This window comes from Rhinopithecus bieti, unplaced genomic scaffold (assembly GCF_001698545.2).
Source record: "Rhinopithecus bieti isolate Rb0 unplaced genomic scaffold, ASM169854v2 scaffold_82866, whole genome shotgun sequence".
Taxonomy (NCBI): Eukaryota; Metazoa; Chordata; class Mammalia; order Primates; family Cercopithecidae; genus Rhinopithecus; species Rhinopithecus bieti.
The window spans coordinates 572,765-585,726 of NW_016830476.1; the positions used below are offsets into that span (position 1 = coordinate 572,765).

The 12,962-nt window shown below is 41.5% G+C and overlaps 1 protein-coding gene across 1 annotated transcript in view; it reads left to right on the forward strand.

Moving 5' to 3' along the window:
- The first annotated feature begins 2,569 nt into the window (after positions 1–2,569).
- The window catches only part of TECTA (tectorin alpha), a 97,223-nt gene continuing 86,830 nt past the window's right edge, over positions 2,570–12,962 (forward strand). Inside the window, exons 1-4 of the mRNA XM_017865564.1 lie at positions 2,570–2,679; positions 3,950–4,171; positions 5,557–5,712; positions 12,147–12,211. Of these exons, the coding sequence (XP_017721053.1) occupies positions 5,576–5,712; positions 12,147–12,211 (202 nt within the window). The 5' untranslated portion in view covers positions 2,570–2,679; positions 3,950–4,171; positions 5,557–5,575. The remainder of the gene's footprint in view (positions 2,680–3,949; positions 4,172–5,556; positions 5,713–12,146; positions 12,212–12,962) is intronic.

Below are 12,962 nucleotides of genomic sequence, written 5' to 3' on the forward strand. Positions count from 1 at the left end.
TATATATATATTTTTATTTTAGAATATAATTTAAACATGAAGGTCTATTCTTTGCATTTTTTATTAATATACATATATAGATAATCTTTTAAAAAATTAAAATTCAAGTCCATTTTCTCTTTGTGTTCTGATTTTTTTTCTGGAGTGTGGGGTCGAGGTATATATTTTTTTATATAGCTAAAAATATTCGTTGGTTCTGTGGTTGAGTTCTCTGGAGGATTGGCCCAAACTAGTAAAAGTCTGACCATTTTGACAAATTTAATTGGAATTTTGCCAGAGTTGAAAACTACAAAACAAAGATTCATAAGAAACGTGTTATTGCTTTTCTGTTAGCAAAATCTTATACTTCTGACATGCTCTTTATACTGCTTTTTTATCCTTTGAGGATAAACTCTGTCTTAAGATATTTGGCATCACCTTTCATGAGTAAGATTGAAAAATCTCATTTGTTGAAATTAAAATTTGCCAGTTCTTATTCAGGGGCTACTTTTTTCCTTAGAAAAATAGTTTTTTATATGTATTAGAATTTTGTACGTTTGAACCCTGCTTGCTTATCAATAATTTCTTGGTAAGCCATTATGAATTAACCTTGCACCAAGGATTAAAGTCTAAGGACTGTACTTTATTTCTGTATTTAAGAGACAGAGTTCATTCACTTCTCTTTCAATGCCTCAGAAATACATAAGTATCATGACCTGTTTAAGATTATTCTGCCTGCTATTCAAATTTCAAAGAACTGTAATTTAAGCCTCTGTACTACGTTTTATTTAATTACTATTTAGTGTGAGCTTCTCTGAGTACCTGCAAAGTAGACATGTATCAAGACATCCAGTAACTATTGGACTGGAAAATACCGTGACTTTCTCTAGTTACTAGAATGCATTTAAAACAAGAAGGTTGGCTTTTGAAGTCACATTTCTCTTTCAGTTCTTCTCTGGAAAGGAAGTTCCTATTTGGTCTTTACAACAACCCTTCCTACGAGGTTGACACTCTTATCTCCATTTTCTTACTAGTGAGGAAATTGATGCACAGATAGGTTAAGTAATACCAAAAGTTACATGGCTGGTAAATGGCGAGACCAGGATGCAAACCCAAGCAGTTTGGTTGCAGAACCCATGCACTGACAGCTGTACTGTAGTGCTTACTGCTAAAGTTCCCCAGCACACACCTTTATTGTTAGTCTTCCTTTTCACTGAAAAACTAAAATGAGATGTCCTCAATATCCATTTACTAAATTGATTGGCTCTGTAACAGAGTCACTGATGTGGCTGATAGCTCTAGATCCAGACTGGAATTTGCCCTCATACCATTTCCAGAATTGTGAAATTGTGGTTGGGACATATCTGTTGTCCTCCCTTCTCCTCTGAAATGCCCTATTGGACACAGGATGGGTGTTACTCACAATAATAAATGAACAAGTAATGTGACCCAAGAAGACTGATGATTTGTTTTTTAACCTCGGGACACTCTAGAGCCCTAAAACTGGTTTCAGCAGATAGCCAAAGGTGAGAGAGATCACTCAGTTCCAACTCAGACTTTTATCAAGGAGGCATCATGTTCCAAGTGAACTTAAAATGGGCATTTATTGAGGAAAAACAATAATTTAATGTTCCAGGAGCCTTTATCAAAGGTTTTGTTCTTGGAAAGGATGAGGCAGTCACGCTACTGTTCCTCCTTAAAATTCAAGAGAGAGCCTTGTAAAGAATATAAATATTACTTTAAAAATAGAGGAGACAGCTTTTCTATTATGGTCTGCAAGATCTAGATCTGTTTAAAAAAAAAAAAAAAGACAATGCAATTTCAGTTCATCAGACCATTCTGACTTTCCATCCTTGAATGCTTCTTAGTCACCTAAGTAATACAATTAAGGTGTTAAATAAATAAGAACGAGACTCTGGGAAGCAGGCATCAAATAATACAGACTAGAGAGAAAAATGTTTTCTGAAATATTTGATTATTTGAGGGCAGATGTAAGCTTTATTCCATTGTTAGGGAATACAACTAGGACAATAGGAACTGTTTTGGTTGTGTTAAAATTTTGATTGCTTTAAATCTGAATTTCATTTTTCCATTACCTCATGCATTTCGAGGATCCTGTTATGGACAACATTACCATTTTCAGGGAGAATGTAAATATAGCCTTAGATGTAATCACCTTAATGAGCTAGATCTAGGAGGTTAGACACTATTCAATCAGTGGATAAGTGGTAGAAACAACTGCATTACAGAACTATCTGGACTCCATGGTCGTTCATACAGTGAAGCAAAACAGTTGTACAGGGCTTGTAAATTTATCAGAGACACCAATGTCACATATTCTGTTGTCCAGGAAGCAGATGCTAAGGTGGAGTTGGGAGTGCAGAAAGTTTGTTGGGGAGTAACACCTGTGAAAGAACGGGGAAGAAGTAGGGTTGAGCAAGATGGACCATCAGACCATGCTATAGACCTAAATCAGTCAGCCCAATAGGATGCTCTGGAGCAAAGATTCTCCATTAGACGAGTCCTGCCTTGGCCAGAAATGGCGAGGGCCCTTTACCAATGCTTTTCTCAATCATTGATACAGGAGTGCTTCAAGAACATAACCTCAGCTTGAACTGATACAGATGCTAAAGGAGCCAACAGTTGGAAGCTGTCAGCTAACCTTACACCTTGTAGCTGGAAATCATCCTTTTTCTGAGGGTGGGTCTGAGTTTTGCATCTTAGTGTCTGCCACAGTCCACTCCATGCAATGTGTAGATCCAATTTTCCATCCATGATCAATGGCAGCTCCTCTAGGGCTCTGGTAGGCCTCTCCATCTGAGAGGAAACTTAGAAGAGGGAGGCTAGGAAAATGGCTTAAAACCCCTGTCGCTGCAGTTGATTTCAGAGTGACAACTGGTACCCACTCTCTCCCTCTTCCACTATCCTTAGAACCCCTTGGCTTTTGTTTCTCTGGTCTCAGTGGCTTACCTGGTGGTTTCACTCAAACCTTAAACCTTCGTTCCTTGTAGTCTGAGTCCTTCGTAACCATATGCTGATCAGACTAGGGTTGCTACACTTGTCCATCACAGTCTAATTGGGTAAGGGAGTACCAAGAGGCACCAAAATTGGTCACCTGAGTGCCATATGTTATCCCTTGAACCCAATGTATAACAATAGCCCTGCCTCCTCCTGCTGATCAGAGTCAACAACTCCTAACGAGATGATGGTTCATATTCTTGCCTGCTAGTCTTTGCACACAAGGAGCCCAGTGTGTCCAGGCACCATTACAGCCCATAGCTTATCATTCAGCGGGACTCTTGCCATGTCCCCTGGTGAGAATGTACCCTCTTGAGGAACCAGGACTTCAAACTGTGTAGGCCAGAGATGAGGGGTTGGGGAGCACAAAGTCCCCCAGTAATCATTGGGAGTAATGGCAAGTAGGGCCACTCCTGCCTTCATACCTTGGTTCCTGGATCCATGTAGTCTTATTACTGGGGACACCGCACCCTATAAAGGTCTCTGACTCGCTGTGTACACAGTATCCTGGAGAAGAGCACCTCATCCTTGCATAATACTGTCTTCAGGGTGGTGCTTCACCTACTCCTTAAGCAATTTACTTCAATTCTCACCTACGCTGGCATCTTCCGCTCATACTATCGCTACTCCAACCAGTGAATCCCATTGCCGTGGGCTCACTCCCACACTTCCTTTTCCATAAAGCAGTTTCCCTAGTCAGATGCTATTTTGCATGGAATTCTATGCTTATGAATCAGGCATTCTGCAAGCCTTCCATTAGTGGTGCTGGCTGAGGCCCCTGGGCAAGAAAGGCATACCCATGTCCAGAATATGGCTCCATCCCTGTGGAAAAGAAGTGCTGACCCTTCCAGGATGAAAGGGGTCCAATGTGGTTATTTTGCCACCAAATGGCCAAATGGTCTCCCCAACAGTAACATACTGGGATTTCACCCTTGGTCTCTGTTATTTGCAGGTTGAACAGATTGAACATTTCAGATACCGTGGTAGCTAGACCAGCCTTGCTAAATGGAAGTTCGTGCTGTTTGACCCATGCATAACCTCCAATCCTGCTGCTGTAGCCACTTTATATATGCGCCCATCGGACCAACACTGACGAAGACTGCTTGACATCAACTGGCCGAGTCATTTTGTGTACTTGGTTGTTTAGTTCCTGTTTTGTAGTGGATGTTTTCTGGTAGGTGATAATATATGACACAAAGATCTTCAAACTTCATGTCCACCCTCATCTGTCTATCCAGGCCCCTTTGTCATTGATTTTCCCATCTTTTTCTTTCCGGGCCCTTGTCCAGCCAGCTATGTCATTCACCACTGCCTATGAGTTTGTATATATTCTAACCTCAGAACTCTTTCTCCTTTGACACAAAATACGTGACAAGATATATCACCCAAAGCACCACACATTGAGAGGATGTTCTCTTATCATTGTCTTTCAAGGCCACTTGAATGAGGCTGTCACGAAGCCAGCCAGTGTCTGCTTTAGGCTTGCGCACACACATACCAATTGAGTCCATCCATGCACCAGGCTTAGGCTTCTTCCTCCTCCTCCATCTTGTCGTATTCACCTTCACACATATAGCCATATGTGTGATCTGGTTGGGGAGCAGGTACTGACACAACTATGTCAGGTGACATGGAGTCTGGACTACCTACTCAGGCATCTTACTCATGACTGGTCCCAGATACGTCATTTCCATCTTATGCTAGATTGCTACTGGGTCCACCTGACTTCATGACTTGGTGGGTCCAACGAGGTGTAGGTCTTCATGGGAAGTTCTAGATACATGACCACTGTCTCTTAGACAAATATTCCATCACACGGCCTAGTCCCATGAGAGAGCTGATTTTCAGAAGGTGTGTAATTCTTTGCTGCAGATGGCATGACCTTGCTCCGGAACTCCAGGGGCCTACGTGGTAGTTCTTCCACTGGGGTTTGCAATAAAGTCCACATTTCATCTTTTTCCACCAAACACACCTCCAATATCAAAGGACCTACTGAACACATGGCCCAAGCAGCAGAGCTGCTTGCATCATAGCCTGGAGCTGCAATGGAATTCTTTTATGTTCTCAGACCGACACAAAACTGGCTTAATTTCATATCACCTGGAGCAATTTCTCTGGGTTTGGAACGTGTAGCCTCCAGAACCCGAAGAAGCTGACAAAGAAGAAAGAATTTCTTTGTAGACAGGCTACAAGATGCAGCAATTTGCCTTTTCCTTTGGAGGAGTTGTCCCAGCATGTTCCTGGCCACTGGATTCCTTACAACTTTACTGAAATAGCATCCCTGAATCTTTGTAGGATTTATCTTCCACCTTCTGGAGCCCCTGTGTGTTACTAAGGCGTCCAGCCTGCTGGCCATCTCTTGCCCATGGTGCCCGGATTGTTGATGTTGTCAATACAGTGAATCAAGGTGATGTTCTGTAGTACCCAGATGACTCAGATCTCTTTCATTACAATATGAAAGAAGGTGGGAGACTTATAGCCCTGGGGCAAAGCTAGAAATACAGATATATATTGTTGTCTGTTCCATAAGATGTGAACTATTTTTGACCCTCATTCCAGATTCAAACAGGAAAAAAAAATGCATTTGTCAAATGAATGGCCACATATCACGTATCTGAAGCACTGCAGCTGCGATTGGTACTACCACTTGGTTGAACTTGGAGTAGTCCATAGCCATTCTCTAGGATCCATCCTGGCCAGTTCAATAAAGATATGGTAAGAGTTCACCACCCCTTTTCTTTAAGAGTGATACTAATGTTTACCATTCTCCCCACAGCCCAGGGTGCAATATTCTTTTATATGACTACTTTAGCTGGAGTAGGGACAGGGAGTGTCAGAGATTTCCACTTACTTGCCTTCCTTACTATGATAGTTGTTACTCTATAAGCTAAAGATCCAATGTGCCAAGTATTAATACATCAATCCCAATGGTACTCACTCACCGACCAGCTTCCTAATCCAATGAATGATAAGTCAGCTTGGTCTCTCCCCACGCACCTGATGTTCCTTCACAGCCAGATTCTCAAAGGCATTCTAATTCCTGTATGCCACCATCTTGTGTGTCTGGTTATGCCCAGATGGCATTTATACCAGTAGCAGTCCTGCCTCGAGAAGAATGGAGCATCCAACGTTTGCCAAAAGGGCTGAGATATAAGTATCCTAGAGTGCATGGAAAAAGAAAACAATTAGTATGCCACTAGTAGTTTATTAAAACAGAGCCAGCGATTTTGCTTCAAGACATTTAGGTTCACTGCTGGACTAAAACCTTAATACAGGCTGGACAAAGAGAATCCTTCTCTAGGTGAATCTTTGATTTAAGCTTAATTTTATTGTAATATCTTTGGACTGGGAAAATAACATCCAGGGGGTCTGCAGCCCCTGTAAACCCACTGTAAACTTTTCTAGGATTCCTTTTATTCTCTGAGCCCTGTGTGTTCCCACTTTAACGGAGTCTTTATCATTATTAACTCAAACTCCTTCTATAACAGTCCTCAAAATGTCTAAGCATTCTCCTTCTCCCAGTCTATGGTCACTTGTGTAAATGGCCAAAGGTCTTTTTGGGGACAGATTGGGAAAATTACCATATTTGCCGTGGTGTTGGAGGGTCCTGCCCTTTGGGTACCTGTTACCTTTTCAGTCTACAGATTGCAGATTTGAAAACTGACTCAGATCCAGAAACCAAGCAGGGACCATGGTTTTTTTTATTGGGACCACTGCTTTCCACCTTTCTCAACCATTCCTGCTTTTTTCTTTCTTTCTTTCTTTTTGAGATGGAGTCTTGCTCTGTCGCCCAGGCTAGAGTGCAGTGGTGAGATCTCGGCTCACTGCAACCTCCACCTCCCGGGTTCAAGCAATTCTCCTGCCTCAGCCTCCTGAGTAGCTGGGATTACAGGCACACCACCACACCCAGCTGATTTTTGTGTTTTTCGTAGAGATAGGGTTTCACCATGTTGGCCAGGCTGGTCTTGAACTCCTGACCTCAGGTGATCTGCCTGCCTCGACCTCCCAAAGTACTGGGATTACAGGTGTGAGCCACCGCACCTGGCCCTTGCTCTTTTATATTATTATACAGAGGAAACCATGCTTTGCTGGCTGCCCATCTGCTTTGCCCCTTGGATACTGTGCTTTATTAAGCATGTCCTTGACTCTTTAAGGATCACGCCCCTTGGCTGCCCCTCTGATCTTCTTGGTCATTACAAAAATTATGTCTGTCCCCCAGCATCCCTGGCTTCACACAGTAGCGTGATGTCACCTGGCCTGTATTTCTTCAGGGACCCATCATCTTGCTGTCAGAGCCAAGTTCCACAATCATCTTTCCTGGCATCAGCCTTGGCTGGCATTAGGGAGCCTCTACTGAGCTGTTTAGTGATGCTGGTGCCTCCCTCTCCAGTATATTCCTGCTGGCTTTGGTGGCTGGTGCGTCTGTCCTCTGGCCTTCCATGGAACGTGATTGTCCAGTGGGCCTAGCAGAGTTACATAATACATCTATTCCACCATGCAAACATCTGTGAGCCTTTTGGTCCCTTCTTCGGCCATCTGCCATGGTAATTCAGGCATTTGAACCTTGCTCAGTGTGAGCCATCACTTTTTCCAGGCTCCTAGAAACTTCTCTAGGAGTGAGTTTGCACCTTTCGCTGGTGCTCTTGACACCACATTGAAGTCTGTAGCTCTAGAGAGTGCCCCTGGGTATGCCCTCCCCTCATCCCTACCAGTGCGTGCTGGCGCTTTGCACCTGCAGCACCTTTGTGGGCACAGTCCCTTTTGTCTCCTGTCAGGCCCAGCCTGTCTCTGGCTGGGTTATGCAGCAGCTTAGCCCAGATTATAGGCCTGGCATTCAGGAGAGAAGGTAGGAGCAGCTTTTGAAGAGAGCAACTGTTGCCTTGTTGGGGAAAGTCCTCTCTACTGTCTTCCTGTGCTGAGAGAAATTTTAGTTCCTGATGGTGTGCAGTAGGGTGTGTCTAAAGGATCAGAAATTTTCAGAAATAAATCTTTGGAGGCATCTACCCAGATAGCCTCCAAATGAGGCTAGGTATATAAAATAAGTATGTAAAATACCTGTATGTACATATGTGTGTACATGTGTATATGATAAATCACATGTATAATATATATGTATGCATATAGTATGTAATAAATTATATATACATATATCTACACACACATGTATGTTTTTCCCAGGTGGACCTTGACATTGGTATAATAGAACTGCTTCCTTGAGCGCTTGACCAAGTCTTTGTCATTCAACAGGGCTCTCCAGAGCAAAAACTGCCCATCTGGGGAGTCCTGCTTTGGCTGGAAAGTGCTAGACTGTGTAACCTGACCTTGCCCAGTCATTGGCGGAGGGCTGTCCCATGAAGAGTGTGTCCTGGGTTTCAGCACTGGGGCTGAGCCTGAAAGTGCTGAGGGCTGGAGGCTGTTGGCCAACTGTACTTCTCACATCTCTGTTGTACGGAGTTTAGTGGGGGGTCTGAGTGGCACATCTCCATGTCTTCCATAGCCAATAACTGCATCATTTCAAAGTAGCTCACATCTGACCATCTGTTCCACAGAAAAAGGTATATGAAAGTTAAGAAAACAACACAAAAACAAAAGCATCCCACACATAAAACCCATTCTACTTGATTTTAGAGGACTGTATTTTTTTATTTTGTTTGAGCTGTCTTTCCTCTTGCCTATAAAATAGCATCAACTTTGCCATTTTTTAATAAAGCACAAATATCTTGGGTGACTAGCTCCAACGCACCCCCACCCTATCCCACATCTAAATCTTGTCAAAATCTTTGCTCACCTCACACTTTCAACAAAATAAGTCCTCCTGCTGACACAGCATGAAAAGAGATTTTTGTCATTTGTCAATCTGTGACCACTGGGTGTACACCAGAACACACACTCACTGCCCAGCTTCCCAAAGTGATAAGCCAGCCTGGCGTCTCCCCACGTACCTGGTGTTCCCTTGCAGCCGGATTCTCAAAGGCATTCTAATTCATGTATGCCACCATCTTGTGTATCTGGTTATGCCCAGATGGCATTTATACCAGCAGCAGTCCTGCCTCGAGAAGGATGGAGCATCCAACGTGGGTCAAAAGGGCTGAGATATAAATATCCTAGAGAGCATGAAAAAGGAAGAAAGCAATTAGTATGCCGCCAGGAAGATCATTGCCTTTCCCATGAAAGTTTGGCTGAAGAATTGTGAAAACTTCAAAGGATAAGAGGAAGGTTTTTCTTTTTAAGAATACTCTCAGGAGGAGACTTCATGGTCTAGCCACGCACTTTGGTGATGTCTAACTTGAGCTTGCATCCGTGTTCTCATCGCAGCTTTGCAGAGTGACACAGACAAAAAGTGCTCCTCATGGAAGGAAAGCCACCATGCAACTGATTGTAAACTAACACGAAAAACAGAGCCAATGATTTTGCTTCAAGACATGTAGGTTGACTACTGGACCAAAACCTAAGGCTGGACAAAGAGAATCCTTCTCTAATGTGTCTTTGATTTGAACTTAATTTATTTTAAATAGGCACCCAAGAAACTAGCTTTTCTGTTATATAAATATGTGCCATTCTAAAGCACTCCTAGAATCCAAAGAAAAATAAATAAATGTGAGTCATTTGGAGAGAAGCAGTCATTTAACATCTGTAAGTAAATATGTGTGGAGGATTCATAACACCAGTGAGAGAATAAACAATGTGGGAAACCTGCTGAATTTTCACAGGTTTTGGAAAACAAGGAGTAATTTAAACTAAAAAGTTTAGTTCACCACTCTTGTGACAACATGCTTAAACCTAGAATTATATTTCTTTTGTACAGTTGGCATTTAAATGTCTGGTCAGAGAAAATTTGGAATAATTTTTAAATTTCCATTGATTTACAGAAGAGTTTTTTTCCTGCTACAGTCAAGTTACTTCTTTCTTGATAAATTCCATGTAAACATTTCGAATAGTAGATTTAGCTTATGCCTTAGCCAGTTTTGCTCATTCCACATCTACTGGATGCTTGGAAGCATCTAACCGAGCACGTTTTCCCCTTATTCACATCCCTTTTAAACTGTTTACTTACTGCAAACTTTTATCAGGAGGGGTTTATCTCCCCCCTCTGCCTCCAGTGACCCTCACTGGGTGTCAGGGGAGGTTTCCAGGCCACAGTTTGAGATTTCCCTTGTGGAAGATCATGTCTAGCACTAGGTCCCTTGTTAGATTTTGCCTGGAAAGCGCCCTGTCCTATCTCCTGCAGAGCGATGCATCCGAGAGAAAAGAGAGGGCATAAAACTTAAAAAGTTTGGAAAAGTTTCTTTAAATACTTCATGCATACCTGTGAAAAAAATAGAGTAGAGCCTATCTGTGGCGACTGTTCAAAACCAGAGAAACAAAAAAAGACTTTAATAGAAAACCAACTTCATTTAAATGTTGGAGGCAGCTGCTTTGTTTGGAGTTTTAATCCCATGCCGGTGGATGCTAATTCTGTAACATTATACAGTTGCCTTCTTTTGGGTACAAAGGTAGAAGGGGGGTTTGCTTTTGTGTTTTTCAGTGCGAAGTGATTCTGATCAGAAAGGCCCAAGGTTTCAGCTCCAAGTACCTGACATTTCCATCTGAATCTACCTTTTTTTTTTAAGGGGGAAAAAAAGGTCTAGTTTTTCAGGAAAAGAACCTCTCTACGCAATCCTGAAACTGATCTTTAGATTTACTTTTCCTTAATCAATAGAAAAAAACTTGATTGCAACTCAACACTTACCTGTCTCTAGTGCAGGACTAACTTAATTTTTGGTTTTAAGAGTACGGGATTCAGACATCATTTCAGGAATCAGAAATTATTGGCAACAAGTTGAGGAGAACTGACATGAATTCTTGTTTTACCTAATTTTTCCTGGCTTACCAAGATTTGGCTTAATATTTCTGACTCAGTTCCTCCAGCCTCTACAGAACAGGTTAGTGACATTTTTTATAAATACAAATATCTAAATGAATCCTCCTTACTTCTCTCTGAACCAGTTTCCTAAGGGCTGTAGTCTTAAACTTGCATGGCATCTGTCTCCATTAAAGCTGTGTGTGATCTCTGCTAAAGCCTTTGTACCGTTTCCAGCAAAACTGTCTAATATTTAATATGTGCTTGAAATTACAACATATATACTTGACAACTAAAGATTTGCAATAAAACTCTCACAGGATAAATTCATTGCCTTTCCCGTGAAAGTTTGGCTGAAGAATTGTGATAACTTCAAATGATAAGAGGAAGGTTTTTCTTTTTAAGAATACTCTCAGGAGGAGACTTCATGGTCTAGCCATGCACTTTAGTGATATCTAACTTGAGCTTGCATCCGTGTTCTCATTGTAGCTTTGCAGAGTGACACAGACAAAACGTGCTCCTAGTGGAGGGTAAAGCCACCGTGCAACTGATTGTAAACTAACACAAAAACAAGTTCATCTTTGCTGCGTTCCTTCTTTAATTAACTTGCTAGAATTAATTGGTTGCTTGTGCACTGGATTCTATTTTTATTGTGATTCCAATTCTGGACTGGTTCTTCTTTTATTACTAATGTTTCTATCATTCATTTCACTATGTGAAGTCAGTGAACAGAGTAGACTGGCCCTGAATCGGGTCAATACTTCAGAATGATGGATCGGCTCCCTTCTATGGAGAAGGTGATGGCAAACTCTAAATTCTCCTAGCTGTAGAACACATTGTGTTTTAACCAACTTTTGTTTGATCTTGATGGAAAGCTGTTGTGAAAATTAGGAAAGCCAGGTCTTAATGGGATGTGGTTTCTGCTGCAGAGACACAACCCAGGACCCACATGCATCTTTAGCATTGGGTCCTAGTTTTCAGTGCTTTATTCGATGCAGAGGAGATACCTTTCCTTTACTCACACTGCTCTCACTAATTCTAAATAATTACTTGACAGTTCGAATGATCTCATTACACTTCCAGACTGGCTTCTTCTGGGCATCTATAATTTGTTCGTGAAGTTTTGAACTTAGGAGGACCTGCCAGCATTCAGGGGATGTCAGCCCGACTCAGCACTGTTGGTGGTGTTATGTGAATTTGTTCTGTGATGGTTTTGATGGTCTTGGGATTCGCCACCAAACACACCTGGTGTTCTGTTTACTCTGGCAAGCTGGGGATTTTTTTTTTCTTTTTCTTTTTAAAATTCCAGGATGAATTATTCATCATTCCTTAGAATTTGGGTCTCTTTCATCTTCGCACTTGTACGACACCAAGGTGAGTACTACAGAATTCCATAAAGCTCTCAGTTAGCATGCTCTTGAATTGATAAAGAGACACCTTTATTAGGAACCATAATTGTAAGGGCAGGTGCATGTGTGTCTACAGATACAAGAGAAAAATGTAATTAAATTCTCTTATCAAGGGTAAAATTCATTAACTTTAAATGAGGTTTACTTATATTCCCAGTTTTTTCTTATTTAACTTCAAATACTATTTGTATATACCAGCTTGCCCTGTGCTAATGGAGTAGATCTTTAAAATAATGCAAAATACTTCCATTAAAAGTAGGTAAGATAGGTGTATGTGCACCTCATGTCTGATCACTGATTCCCATTTGTGGTGGAGACTTTAAATAATCTACTTATTTTGGCCAAAAACTAGGAAATTACAATAGTATTGATGTCAGTGGCTTGTGTATCAGTGACCTTTTACGTGGCCCCCAAATCTAAAACTTCAAGTTAAATAAGATAATTATTCCCCTCAGTGATTCCTTCTTTTTCTCTGTGTAGCATTGCCCTGCATAAGTGAAAGGCCACATATATTTTTTTCTACTGTTGTTTTGGATTTTAGTCAAAGATGGGGTAGTCTACATAGATTTTAACATTTTATGGCTAAAATTCTAAGGCACCTTTCTTTACTTTGAGAGTTTGTCTAGTTCAAGTGGCACATGAGTACAAGTCTGAGGTGTACATGTCAAGCCCCTGCGCAGCGCTAATGTTTTTCCAGAGTTGGTGAATTTAAACAG